The 15356-nt window shown below is 39.3% G+C and overlaps 1 protein-coding gene across 3 annotated transcripts in view; it reads right to left on the reverse strand.

Annotated features, from left to right (window-relative positions):
• The window catches only part of ANK3 (ankyrin 3), a 775194-nt gene that overhangs the window by 129356 nt on the left and 630482 nt on the right, over window positions 1–15356 (reverse strand). For all 3 annotated transcript variants that reach the window (XM_047762801.1, XM_047762799.1, XM_047762798.1), the window contains exons 20-24: window positions 15013–15111; window positions 14827–14925; window positions 13461–13556; window positions 7996–8068; window positions 7770–7832 (exon numbers count right to left, since the gene is read on the reverse strand). In XM_047762801.1, the coding sequence (XP_047618757.1) occupies window positions 7770–7832; window positions 7996–8068; window positions 13461–13556; window positions 14827–14925; window positions 15013–15111 (430 nt within the window). The remainder of the gene's footprint in view (window positions 1–7769; window positions 7833–7995; window positions 8069–13460; window positions 13557–14826; window positions 14926–15012; window positions 15112–15356) is intronic.

Here is a 15356-nt window from a genome sequence, read left to right on the forward strand (position 1 = left end):
TTATGGATACTAGTCAGATTTGTTTCTGCTGTGCCAAGACAGGAACTCCTAGAAATTCTTTCATATTCATTAACTGCTCTTTGAGATGCTGATGCCTCTGCTGTTTATTTTTTTGTTTGTTTTTGTTTTATGATCATGAATTTTAAACATTTTTTAAATTAAAAAAACTGTATTGGAATATGGTTGACTTGCAAAGTTGTGTTAATTTCAGGTGTACAGCAAAGCAAATCAGTAATAAGTATTGATTCAATATATAGCCTGGGGGTGTCTCAGGGAGAAGGAGTTGAATAGAAGGAAAAGGGAGCATGGCAGGCAAATTTTCTCCATGCTGCTTGTTCTTCGACACCCGTAAAACCATCCTTTCCTGGAATCTCCCTCCATTTTTTAATTTTTTGGCTGCCCTGTGGCATATGGAGTTCCTGGGCCAGAGATCAGATCCAAGCCACAGCTGCGACCTAAGCTGCAGTGGCAGCAATGCTAGACCCTTAACCTACTGTGCTGGGCCAGGGATGAACCTGCATCCTAGTGCTCCCAAGACGCTGCCAATCACATTGCACCACAGCAGAAACTCCTCCCTTTATTTTGATGCAGCTGTCTGAACAGAGATTTAAAAGCTGCTGTGGGTGACGGGTACTGCACCAGGCTCTGGGGATACAACAGAGACTAAGATGAGGTCCCTGCTTCTGGTATTTCCTTTAGACTTTATCAGCGAGAGCAGCACGCAGTTACATAATGTCTGTTTGAAAGGTCACTTGTAAAGCAGAATGATTTCAGGCAAAAGGCTAGATGTTATGATTTAACAGGTGTTCATAAAATGATAAAATTTCAGGTGAAGAACAATTTCTGCAAAACGACTACCACTCCTTTGGGCCACCTGGAGGCAAGTTAATCTCCAAGACTTCTTTCCAGATCTCAAAAGCTAAAGACACAGTAGTCTAATTTATTTATTAGGATGACTAGGAGATCAGCAGGAGAGCCCTAAGCACTCGGTGGGAGGAAGTCCTACAGGGCATTACCCTGATAGCCAGCTTTCGGTTTCCCAAAGTAATTTCAGAATGTGCCAAGTCCAATTCTACTTATTCTCCCCTAATGGAGAATATGTGCATATGCTTACTAAAACCACTTGCCTTGAGTTCTTAAAATTGATTCTAATTATGTTTGTATTTATTTTATGTGAACTTGCATCTTGGTCCGCATATTCCTTTTGCCAAGATGGTCGGGAGCACCATCTCTTGTAGTTTCATTAAGGACTTAAAAAATTAATTATTATTACCTTGAGGAAGTTCCCATGCTAGGGATCAAACCCGTGCCACAGTGGTGACAATATCAGATCCTTAACCCATTGAGCCACCAGGGAACTCCCTAAGCACACATTTTCTTTTTCGAAGCTTAAAAAAAAATTCATCCTTCGGTTCTGTACATAAGAAGACAGATCACATTAGAGGAGCTACAAAAGAGATGACATAATGCCACTGACAGTCGGATCTGCCTTCTCATCCTACCTGCTACTAACCTGGTTGGCAAGTCACTCAACATTTATTTGGCCTTTAATTCCTCATCAGCATAATGCAGAGCTTGGGCTGTGTGATACTGACCTGCCCTTGCAAGTTCTTTGAAATCTGTGGATTTTTCTTTGCTGGGGCTTCCATTAGTCATTGAATTTAGTACAAAGATGTCCTTAGCCAGGATCTCCTCACCCTTCATGTCACCCTAATAGCTAATGAAATCTTAGTGCTTTATTACATCTCAAACTACACTTATCTGATAATTGTTTTCTTTTTTTTTCTTTTCAGGGCCACACCTGTGGCATATGGGAGTTCCCAGGCTAGGGGTCAAATCGGAGCTGCAGCTGAGGCCTGCACAGCTGTAGCAACACCAGATCCCAGCCGCATCTGTGATCTATGCTGTAGCTTGTGGCAATGCTGGATCCTTAATCCACTGAGTGAGGCCAGGAATCGAACCCTCATACTCAGGGATACTAGTGGGGCTCTTAACCCACTGAGCCACAATGGGAATTCCCTGATAATTATTTCTATAACTCATGTATTTGGACTCCTTCTTACTTTTCTTTTTGATGTGCACAGAGTTGATTTGGTACATCTGTCAGTTTCTACAATAATGTAAGTGGCCAGAACAGTCACATTCCATGTCTAAAATGATTTGTTCAATATGGGATTTTGCAGGGCTAGAAAGGAGAGTCCACATTTCACAGTATCAGTGAAAACTGTTTTATCATGAAATAAATTCCATACATTAGTATTTCATCCATTTTCTATCAGGAAACAGCAAAATCACATTGTTAGGTATGTTACTTATGTAAAAACTTGAAAGATTCAACAAAGCATCAGTAAGTTTATCAACATACCTAGGAAACTCCCTGCCCCTCCTTTCAAGGTCTTTTCCTTTGAAATGGAAATTGTTATAAATCAACCTTTATGTACTTTTAAGCACCAGCTTGACAATTTAAAGTCTTCTCTCAGTTTTATAAAATATTCCTGCTTTGAAAGGTATAGTGAATGTAAAAATGTGAATGTAATTAAACATCACTGGCCTGGATACTTTTTATTGCAATCGTTACAATGTTTTCCAACTATAGTCAATTCTCTGAAGGAATTTGCTTGTAGGCTTTAAACAGGATATTTGCCTTTTGTCTTGAAAAATTTCCTTAAAGAATTAATCATTAGGGTTTTTTGTTGTTGTTGTTTTTTGTGGCCATGCCCATGGTATGCTGAAGTTCCTGGGCCAGGGATCGAACCCACACCACAGCAGTGACTGGAGCCACTGCTGTGACAACACTGGATCCTTAACCCACTGAGCCACCAGGGAACTCCTAGACTCTTGCTTTTTCTTTTACTATTGAGTGTCTGCATTTGATACTAAAAGAGATTGCGCAGTCCTATCAGAAGTGTAAGCAGCTGAGAAATAATGCTTCCCAGCAGGGCTGTCTCACCCAGTTGTCTTGTAAAGCTGTTCAGCAGAGTTGCATTTCACAGCACTGCCCTTTTGCTTCTTCCTTTCCATGGCTTAATTCCAGTTCTCATTAGGTCCCATCAACAGTTCTTTAAATCTATTACTGTAACCCCACCCACTAGAGTTTTGCAAGTTTACACTACTATACATGTTTTTAAATTTACAAAATACATTTTATGGGTATTTACAATTTGAAATCAGTGTTAAACAAAAGCCAAGGGTGAAGTCTCTTGGGAGACTTCAAGACAACTTGAATCCTTATTTTTGTCTTTTTTTTTTTTTTTTTTTTTTTTTAGGGCCGCAGCCACAGCATGTGGAAGTTCTCAGGCTAGGGGTCTACACCACAGCCCAAGCAATGCAGGATCTGAGCCACATCTGTGACCTACACCATAGCTCATGGCAATGCCGGATCCTTAACCCACTAAGCGAGACCAGGGATTGAACCTGAGTCCTCATGGATACTAGTCCCCAGGCTTGTTACCACTGAGCCATGACGGGAATTGACAACAACTCGAATCTTAATCTCAATTTCTTTCCTTTTTCTGTCTTTCCTTCCTTCCTCCTTCCCTCCCTCCCTCCTTCCTCTCCCCCTTTTCTGTCTTCCCATTCTTCCTCTTCTTTGCAAACTTCATCTTTTCTTTCTTTTTAAAATTATAGTTGATTTACAATGTTCTGTCCATTTCTGCTGTACAGCAAAGTGACCCAGTCATTCATACATACATATATATATATATTCTTCATATTCTTTTTCACATATTATCTACCATCATGTTCTATCAAAAATGATTGGACACAGTTCCCTGTGCTGTACAGCAGGACCTCATTGCCCATTCTTTCTAAGTGTAATAGTTTGCATCTACTAATGCCAAACTCCCTGTCCATCCCACTCGCTCCTCCTCTCCCTTAGCAACCATAAATCTGTTCTCCATGTTTGTGAGTTTGTTTCCGTTCTGTAGATAGGTTCAACTGTGCCACATTTTAGATTCCACATATAAGTGATATCCTATGGTATCCGTCTTTCTCTTTCTGACTTACCTCACTTAGTATGAGAGTCTCTAGTTGCATCCATGTTGGTGCAAATGTTATTATTTCATTCTTTTTAGTGGCTGAGTAGTATTTTTCTTTCTTTTCAGTTACACACTGAATTACAAAACATAAGGCTCCAAGTAGGACTGGAATCAACATTGATTTTACATGTATATTAATTGTCCATGCATGGAACACACTTTCTGGGGAAGAAGGAAGTAGAGCACCAAGATATCTGTGAAGCATTCTGGCCCTCTAAGGAGCTCTGCTTAACCCCTACCCGTATAACATGAGGGCTTATCACCTGCCTTAAACATATTGTGATATTTCAACCTTTGTTCTACTCTCTAACTTGGCTCCGTCGTTCCCTTAGGCCATTAATTGCTAACATTTTCTAGCCTTGTTTTCCCAAACTTTTTTTTTTTTTTTTGAGAAATGAATCCAAACATTTATTCAGCGAAACTAATTTCTCATAGTGGACCAAAGAAAAAAGAGAAAGAGAAGGAAAAAACAAATAAAAAATAAAAAAGAGAAGGAAAAGCGGCACAGTTACCTTAATTGTCATTTGATTTTTATCATTTAGAATCACAATTATATTTTCCCATATGACAAACTCATCCTTTCTTTCTTGAGAAAAACCAGCATCATAGATTATTATTTTTACTTGTTTTTTTAAAAGCTGCTGATTTTCTGGAGTTCCCATCGTGGCGCAGTGGTTAACGAATCCAACTAGGAACCATGAGGTTGCAGGTTTGATCCTGACCTCGCTCAGTGGGTTAAGGATCCGGCGTTGCCGTGAGCTGTGGTATAGGTCACAGACGCAGCTCAGATCCCGAGTTGCTGTGGCTCCGGCAAAGGCCGGCAGCTACAGCTCTGATTAGACCCCTAGCATAAGAACCTCCACATGCTGCGGGAGCGGCCCTAGAAAAGGCAAAAAGACCAAAAAAACCCACAAAAGCTGCTGATTTTCTTAGCACCTGGGATACCTAAAGACATTATTAGTCCTTACAGAGAGAGATTCATAACATGCTGTGATTTCATGGAAATAAATGTTTGCCTCTATCCGTAAGGGCTTCATGCAAAAGGCAGGACCAAATCAAACCATGGTGGCAAAGCTCTGGCCAGACTACCAGGCCAATGAGTCAAAAGTAAAGAGCATGATTAAAGTTGTAGGGATCCTTTTAGACTTGACATTTCAAAATGATTTGTTGTGGGATTTGGAATAAAATAGAAATGCTAGTTCATGCAACAGAGAATGATACAAATATGTGATAAAGGGCTAATAATGTTGGAGTTCCCGATGTGGCACAGTGGGTTAAGAATCCAATTGTAGCAGCTTGGGTTGCTATGGAGATGCGGGTTTGATCCCACTGATAAGCACAGGGGGTTAAAATGGGCCAGTGTTGCTTCAGCTGTGGCATAGGTCTAAGCTGCGACTCAGATTCAATCCCAGGCCTGGGAGGTTCCATGCTTCATGAAAGCAAAATTTAGGGACATTAGCTGACAGTAATATTAACATGAGTCAAATAAGTATATATTATAAGCTCAAAATATCTTAATCTTCAAATGATAAATTTTTCATATCTTCCATGGACAAAGCAATAGCCCTGGTACACTCTGCTTTGATCAGACTATACCTAGAATAAAGTGTTCGGTTCTGGCCAGCTCAGTTTGAGATGGATAAAGACACACTGGAATGTACATTGGAGATGGACCAGGAGGGAAAAAGAACACTGAGAAGAAATATGAAAAGTGTTTTAAATATCCTGAAAGATTGTTATATGAAAGAGGCAAGATTTTGTTCTAAAGAGTGCCAAGTACATCAGAGCTTGAATCAATGACAAAGACACTCAATAAAATGAAGAAAATTTAAAGTCAGGGTTGTTTGCAGTCTGGGAATTAGGGAATTCCCATCATTGAGGCATTTGGGTGGAGGATCTCCAGAGGTTTTTACAGAGGGAATTCCAGCAGAAGGTGGTGGTGATTCTGATTAAGTGACCTTTAACCAACCCCCTTTCCACATTAAATTTACAACATTATGAAATCAAGAGCCATTTGAATCCAAGAGCCCATGGACACATCCATAAAGCAGGGGCTAAATTTAAAGAAAGATAAAATGAGAATTTAAAGTTGCTTATTGATTTCAAATTCCCAAGCTGAAAAAAACCTAATGGAAATAATTGCCATTTCTAATTAAGCAGCTAAATGAATTATCTTCAAATGAAGAGATTAAAAATTTCCTCTTTTAGGAAATGAGTTAGCACATATGTAAGGTTATTATATGGTCCATTCAAACTTGGCCTCTCATCAATCCAGCGATTTTAGGATATTTTGTTAGAAAACTAGCAAATGTTTAGGTTTGCAATTGTCATATTACATTTAATAATAATTTCATTTGTAAAGGTACTTTGGGCATCATCTTTTGTGTGCATATGCATTTTTGAAGAAAATTTTATCTTCTGCACATGAGAAATTATTCTGAAAATGAGGCATAAGAAAGCACTGAAATATAATATGACAGCAATATAATATGAATTGTAGAATCCTAGAGATGATACAAATATTATCCATTGGGGGATAAAAGAGTAAACATATAGTGGATTTTACATAAAAATAAAGAAAAGAACAGTTTTACAGAAAAATAAAGAAAAGATGATGAGTAGAAGCCTTTAATATTTATCAAAACAACATTCACAAGGAGACAGGTAAGTTCAGGTCCCTAAATGACCATCAAGACATTAGCTCTCCTAGGCAGGCTATCCCCAGTCACAATGCACTTAGACTTGGCATCCATTGGACCCTGAAAAAGTTTAAGTGACTTTGGATCAGGTAGGCTTTCCCACTATTTAGGTTTCCAATGAAATTTGTGCAAATCAAAAAAGGAACCAATAATTACAATAGAGAAGATTACCTAGAAGCAGAGAAAGACTAGCCACATTGACTGACCCAAGAGAAAAATATGACATAAAAGATGGCAAATGGAGATGTCATAAGATAGAACATCATCTGGGAGAGTCGAACGATGCAGAAAAGAAACATAAATATGGTAGAAATTCTACTCTAAGTGAATATTCCATTATTTCAGTAAAACATCAACACTTGCCATCTTTATCAAATGTATGCACTGAAAAAAGGCTAGTTTTCCAATGAACAAAAAAGATGTCATTCTTTAATACATCTATATATCATGACCTGGTCAAATGCACTGATTTTTAAGTAAGACAGAAAACTAATAGTTTGTTTTAAGCTCATGAAGAATAGATATAATCATCTATATTTTGCCTCTTTCATGAAATCAATATTGAAAATTCATATTTTGAGAGCAGTTCTGGTCAGTTTGGGTTTTCATTGCTGGTTCAGGCTCAAAAGCAGCTGTTCCTGCAAACCTTAGAGTCCATCTTCAAATGGGCATTTAATCCCTTCCCTATAAACCTTCTTTTACTTATTTAAAAAGTATTTTAAATATAACCATCAATCAGATTTTCCTTTTTAGATTTTCAAAAGTAAACAATAGAAACAGAAAGAAAGTAATCCAGAGAATTAGTGCCACTTGTATTTTCAAGTTGGAAAATGGGTTCAAGGAGAGAAGATTTAAAGAGACTGAAAGAAGACAGTCAATGATACCAAATACATGTTGTTTAAATGACACATTAATTAATAATCGCAAGATAAAATGAAAAGTTAGTAACTCAAGGAAGGGTTACATTTTAAAGATAAGAAATGGAAGATAAAGTTGGTAGTTAGATTTTATCACAAGAGAAGTTCACAAATACCTTCTTCAACATCTGAGATATATTCGCCATCACTGAGCATTTCAGGGGCGTTGGCTTTACGAACTGCATGATTTAAGTGAACAACGTGAGTGTGAAAAATGCATACCTTGATACGACAACAAAATATATCAATGCTTCTAAAAACATTTTTTTGCAATGAACTTTCTTCAGGAAACAAATACACAGTCACTCTCTGCTACGATGAACTCAGAGGAGATTTTCATACCTTCATCATCAGACATATCAAGAACTTCATTCATCGTTTCCGGAACATTCATTTTGTGCTTCTCTATGATAGTCTAGTAACAAAAAGAAAAAAAAGCAATCACTTTAGTGTGAGCAGACTGCACATTATAATGAGACTATTTATTTCTTCCTGAATTAATCACTTAGTTTACTGTGGGATTCATGTGGTGAATATCTTGAAGCCCCCGCATATAAAATGCCATCGAAATTGCCTCTTCCTGGCACTAAGTTCCTCACCATATACATGAAAAAGAATGAATACAAGGTGGAAGAATTTTAGCAGCAAAACACACCAGCTTAAAAGGTTTAGGTCCCTAGTAAAGCATTGCAAAGTTAAAGAGAAAATATTGCCTCTCTTAGGCCATTGCTACGCTTTTTCATGGTCTGATGAACCTGCCATCCCTTTCCACTAAAACTCTTGGCTGAAGATAAGCCAAATGAAAGGTGAGAAATACGCCTTTTTCGCTTGTGCCAAGCCATCCACTTATTTTGTTTTCCCCTCCTGTGTGTATATTTTAATTTTTGGAACAAATCAAAATACTAAAATTCCATAAATTACATTTTTTTTGTCTTTTTGCCTTTTCTAGGGCTGCTCCCACGGCATATGGAAGTTCCCAGGATAGGGGAACTGTAGCCACCATCCCATGTCAGAGCAACACAGGATCTGAGCCATGTCTGCAACCCACATCACAGCTCACGGCAACGCCGGATCCTTAACCCACTGAGCAAGGCCAGGGATCAAACCAGCAACCTCATGGTTACCAGTTGGATTTGTTAACCATGGCACCATGACAGGAACTCCAAATTACACAATTTTATAACTGTATGCAGCAACTATTTTAGAGGTAATGCATTGATCTGATAATTTTAACCTCCACAAATTTTTGTTTTTTATTTTTAGGGCCATACCTATGGCATATGGAAGTTCCCAGGCTAGGGGTTGAATTGGAACTGCAGCGGCCAATATATGCTACAGCCACAGCAACCTAGGAATCCAAGCCATGTCTTTGACCTACACCATTGCTTATAGCAATGTTGGATCCTTAACTCACTGAGCGAAACAAGGGTTCAAATCCATATCCTCAGGGACACTAGTCGTAACCTCCACAAAATTTTAAAGAATGGTATATTACAGAGCAAAGACCTCACTGAATCTTTTCCTTGCTCTTGGATGACTTTTTATCTATATAGATTGTATCCACCCAAAAGACACTGACAATATTACTTGCCAGAAAATATTAATGACTTAATAATTTTAGTTTTAAAATGAGTCCCTCTTTCAATCTGAACATATGAAAGACTAATGGTACACGTCATATTGGAATAAAGCATTATTTGGTGTTTTTTCCAACATGCAATGTTGCAATTGGACATTTTCAAAAAATATTCTATATTAGAACAGTTTTAGATTGACAGAAAAGTTGTGAGGATAGTATAGAGTGTTTCCCCAGTTTACCCTACTATTAACACATCTTAGCATGTACCCTTGTCAAATGAATGAACCAATATTGATATATTATTGTTTATTAAAATCTGTATTTTTTACAGATTTCCTTAGTTTTTAACCAACTATCCTTTTCCTGTTCTAGCATCCCATCCAGGACACCAGGTTATCTTTAGCTGTCAATCTCCTTAGGCTTCTATGACCACGACAGCTTCTTAAACTTTCCTTGTTTTTAATGACCCTGACAGTTTTGAGGTGCACTGGCCAGGTGTTTTGTAGAATGTCCCTTCACTGGGATTTATTTTATGTTTTTCTCATTGATTAGACTTGGGTTATATGTTTGGGGGAGGAAGAACATTGTGGAAAAATGCCATTTTCATCACATGACATCATATCACATCACATCAAGGGTATGGACCATCAATATGATTTACCAGTGTTGAAGTTGTGCTTGGTCATATGGCAGAAGTAGTGTTTGCCCATTTTCTTCATTGTGGTTACTCTATTCCCCACCCCCACCCCATACTGTTTGCTTTGGAGGGAAGTTGCTATAATCAGATGCACTTTAGCAGTAGGGAATCATGTTCTACCTCCTTGAGGGTAAAGTACTTTCATAAAATATTTGAAATTCTTATATCTGAGAAATTTGCCTCTTCTTCCCTATGTATTCGTTATTTATATGTGTCAGTATGGACTCATGGATTTTTGTTTTATTTTATTTTATTTTGGCCATGCCCAAGGCATGCAGAAGTTCCTGGGCTGGGGATCAATGACGGATCCTTAATCTGCTAGGCCACCAGGGAACTCCTTTTTTTTTTGGCTGGATATTCATTTTACACTTTGCACTATACCCCAATACTATTTTATTTATTTCTTTTGTTCAAATTGTTCCAGCTTTGGCCTTTGTGAACTCTTTCAGTTGATTCCTGTGTCCCTTTAACAGATCCCATCATTTTGTGTATGTGTGTTTATTTATTTATTTACTTATTTATCTTATGGCGAGGGGGGCAGGTAGAAAAGAAGGGTCCTTACTTGCTGGCACTATGAGATGTTCCAGGCTCACCCTGTATATTTTCCACCCCAGTTCTAGATTTTGTCATTTCTCCAGGGAGCTCCGGTTCCCTTTAGAGCAAATGCTACTAAAAACCAGTATCTCAGTGAAAGATGCACCCAGCTCATGGTTACTGAGGGAACTTTAAACAACGCAACTTAAATATCTTCATTCATATCTTTTGATTATCAGCTTCTAGCCCCTCCATTTCCTACTCTGCCATGATCATAATGTCATTAACTAAAGCATCCTTCTCAGATGTGCCACATTGAGCATGGCACTCCTACCTAATTTACAGTCTTATAGTTAAGGTTTCTGAAAAACTGATGTCTGCTTATGGAGGCCGTGGCTGCTGGGGCTTCCATAAGGGGCTGTACACAGATCCACGTGTCGTAGAGGTTCTGCTCTGCTTAGTCAGTGGCAGATCATGGACTCCACCGGGAACTGTGTCTGGCGTGTCCAAGTTAGACAACACGTAACTGCATAGGCAGGGCTGTCAAGGTGGTGCCTCAGCTTAAAGTCTCAAATACTACAATGATGGACTAGGTGGTAAGGATTTCAACACTTCCTATTAAGCCTGAGGCTTTTCTCTCTGGCAGAAAATCACTAAGTTAGCTGATGACGTTGAGTGAGAAATAGCATGACTCCCATGCATTTTTTGATTAGGAACCCTAGCCTTAAAACCCTTTTCTTTCTGTACATTTCCTGAGGCTGATCTCCCATTGCACCACAGTGGAAACTCCTCCTAAGGCTTTTTTCTTTTTTCTTTTTTCTTGTCTTTTCTGGGGCCACACCCGTGGCATATGGAGGTTCCCAGGCTAGGGGTCTAATTGGAGCTGTAGCTGCCAGCCTACACCACAGCCAGAGCAATGCGGGATCTGAGCCGCGTCTGCAACCTACACCACAGCTCATGGCAATGCCGGATCCTTAACCTGCTGAGCAAGGCCAGGGATTGAACCTGCAACCTCATGGTTCCTAGTTGGATTCGTTAACCATTGTGCCATAATGGGAAGTCCAAGCCTTTTTTTTTTTTTGATATCAGAGAAACATTGTGAACTTCCCTACTGGGTGACAAAGTCATTTCCCTTCAATCAAATAAGATTTATATTTTGAACGATTATACCATTTTCAATTCTCTAACATTGAAACAGAAGTCTTGTGTAGTTATTGCTCAAATCTTTTACAGCATCGTGACACTTCACCATTGTTTAATACCTTGTTCTTTTCTCCTTCCCCACCCTAGAGAGAATTACATGGCATGTCTAAAAATAAACATTATTTATTTAAGTGCTTTTCTTGAGAATAGTAGATTTTAAGATAATGAATTATTCAAGCGACATATAAAAGCCATATGTGGGAATTCATCTCTGTTCAAACTATATCTTGAAGATGGAAATGTGACCTGGTTGACAACCATTGCTCTTGTCAATGTTACTGTTTTCTCTTTTGCAAATCACAAAAGCTCTCTTTTGTGATCAGCAGGCTGAATTTTTAGTTTCTCAAACCTATACATGGCCTAATAACTCAACAGGCAGGTAGTGACAGAGTTCCTCAAGCCGTAATGTTTTCTGTGAAGCACAGTGAATCTGGGCCACTGTGAATCCAGTGTAGATGTGACCATGCCATCTTCATGATGGAAGGGTGGGTGGATGAGAAAAGAAAGCACAGCTAATAATTCCAAGTGTTGCAGAGAACTAAATTTACAGTGTATGGAGTCAACCTCGGGCCTGTGTGTTGAGTCATAGAGTCAGGAATAACTCAAATAAGCCTCTGATATGGTGCAATATCTTGATTCCAAAGTGACCAAATCCTGCTAGAGTTCAAAGGCACAGGATGAGGTTCAAAAGAAATGACTTATCCTAGAGGCTGGCAGCTTATAAAAATGTATTTGATGCAATAAGGCCTCCTGGTAAAGATTTACCTTAAGTTGTAATAAAATACCCTATTGTTTTTCCCATGAAAACTCCAACAGGTGAATGAGGTAGAGTGAGTACTCTAGGGGTAAAAAGCGATTTTGAAAAATAAAAATTGACTTTGATCCTCTCTCTCATGTTTCTATTAACAACATAAAAATATTTTTACAAGAATGATTCCAATGTATCCATTATCACTTATGAGTTGAAATATTTTAAAGAACCAACTTAGAGTTTACGTGTCTATTACCAAAGAAGGATGTTAAAACATTTCTGCCTTCATCTCATTATAATATTTTCTATCAAAGTAAACCAAGAAATACATTTACCTTTTTTAAAAAAAAAAATTTGTTTTGGCTGTGCCCACAGCCTGTGGAAGTTCCCAGGCCAGGGACCAAACTTGTAAGTGCTACAGCAGCCACCCAAGCCACAGCAGTGGCAATGTAAGATCCCTAACTGGCTGAGCCATCAGGGAACTCCACATTTAACTTTACAAAGAAATAAAAACTAAAAGCTTTTTTAAAAACTATTTATATATATATATATATATATATATATATATATATGTATTTTTTAGGGCTATACCCACAGCATATGGAAGTTCCCAGGCTAGGGGTGGAATCAGAACTGTAGCCACTGGCCTATGCCACAGCCACAGCAACATGGGATCCCAGATGCATCTGCAACCTACACCATAGCTCCCAGCAATGCCAGATCCTTAACCCACTGAGCAACGCCAGGGATCGAACCTGCATCCTCATGGATATTAGTCAGATTTGTTTCTGCCGAGCCACAAAGGAAACTCCTAAAAGTATAACTTTTAAAAAGGTATTTTTAGTGTTTTGAATTTTTCTTCTGATCAGAAATGAGAGTTTTGCTTTGCTGACAGCCATCAATGAGGTGACAGCATTTGGAAATAGGTGATTAGTCTCTGAATGGAGGGAAAATAGTTCATTTCCCCAAAGCCTGGGAAATTCTATAGTCTGAGCACCAGCTCTGGGGTAACAGGGTGACAAGGTCCAGCATCCGCTACTTACAGTCGTGGTCATGGTCTCTTCAGTCACCACCTTCAGGGTGTCGACCACGGAGATGTAGCCAAGCCTCCGGGCAATGGCCAGGGCAGTATTCCCGTTCTGGCAAGAGGGAAGCATAGACCAGGAATTACACGTCACTCCATGTGTCTCTGAGCCTATCTCTATCCATTTCTACACAGTTGGCCTGTAGCAATGTCCCCAGCCCCCTCCCACTGTCATATGCTAAATGCTACTTCATGAAAGACAGACCTGGTACAAACCCATCTAACCTGTTCAGTCTCATACAGCACAGTCTGGGCTACTAAATGAAGAATCTAAGAGACTTTTTTTTTTTTTTTTCTTTTTAGGACCACAGCTTCAGCATATGGAAATCCCTGGGCCAGGGATGGAATGAGAGCTGCACCACAGCCACAGCAACACCAAATCTGAGCCACAGTTTGTGGCGACGTCGGATCCTTAACCTAACCTAGTAAGACCAGGGATTGAATCTGCATCTTACAGACCTACAGAGACAATGTTGGGTCCTTAACCTGCTGAGCCACAACAGGAACTCCTTGAGAGGATTTTTAATGTTCTAAGTAATTAAGGAAACAAACACATGCTTCTTATACATGGACTTCCTACTGAGCGGCAATGGATTCGTAATTTTTTGAGTTTTTTTTTTTTTTTTTTTGGCGGTGCCTGTGCCATGTGAAAGTTCCCAGGACGGGGACTGGACCTGTGCCATGGCAGTGACCCAAACTGCTGCAGGGACGATGCAAAATCCTTACCTCGTTGCATCAAAAGGGAGCTCTGATTCATAGAGGGTTTTTTTTAGAAGTACATTTATTAATATAGGATGCTTGTGAAGGATACAAGCAGACAGGTGAGGGGACTCTGCCCCGAGAATTAGGTGGGCTACATTTTTTTTTCTTTTTTTGCGGGGCCTTACCTGTGGCATACGGAGATTTCCAGGCTAAGGGTCAAATCGGAGCTGCAGCTGCTGGTCTATACTATAGTCACAGTAACACTGGATCCGAGACTCTTCTATGACCTACACCACAGCTCATGGCAACGCTGGATCCTTAACCCACTGATCAAGGCCAGGGACCAAACCCAAATCCACATGGATACTAGTTGGGTTTGTAACAGCTCAGCCACGATGGGAATTCCTGATTCGTAGTTTTTAAGTGGGAAACACTAATTACATCTCTCTCTTTCTCTGGACAGCTCACAGCAATACAGTTATTGTCCTTTTCCCTCCCATGCTCTGTTTACACCTACTATTGAAAATCAAAAAGCAACCCTGGTGCACAATGAAAAATTTAAGAAGATACCAGCACCAAGGCCCATCTCTTTCCTCTTCCCTTAGCTGGCTCTCGACTCTTACCACCGTGAGTTCGTTGGGTGAGGCATTGTTCTGAAGCAGGACGTTGATTATGTGTGTGTGTCCCTGTTGGGCTGCTTGGTGTAACGGCGTGTACCCATTCTGCGAAAAGGAGATGGAAGAAATGACTCCTCCTTCCTTGGACACAAAGTCAATGACTTGCTGGATACAAAGGAGAAAGGAGTTTACCTTTGTTTTGGCATTCACTTTTGCAGAATGCTGGAGCAGGAAGTTCACGATCTTGATGTTCCCATAGTGGCAGCCCACATGCAGTGGTGTGTAGCCCATCTATAATTATACATGTATATATATATATATTTAAAAAAAAGAAACATCCTAAGTATACTTTCAGTAATAGCCATCCTAAATAGAAACCAAAGTAATCTTTCCTAACAAGGCAGAAACCCTTTATTCCCCCTCTATAAAACAAATGTCTCTGAAAATTCTCACAACTGGTCTGAGATATAAACAATACCATCTCACATGGAAATTAGTTATTAAACTTCCCAAAGTGCTGTCTCGAGCATGGTCTC

The sequence above is a fragment of the Phacochoerus africanus genome, chromosome 15 (assembly GCF_016906955.1).
Source record: "Phacochoerus africanus isolate WHEZ1 chromosome 15, ROS_Pafr_v1, whole genome shotgun sequence".
Lineage (NCBI taxonomy): Eukaryota > Metazoa > Chordata > Mammalia > Artiodactyla > Suidae > Phacochoerus > Phacochoerus africanus.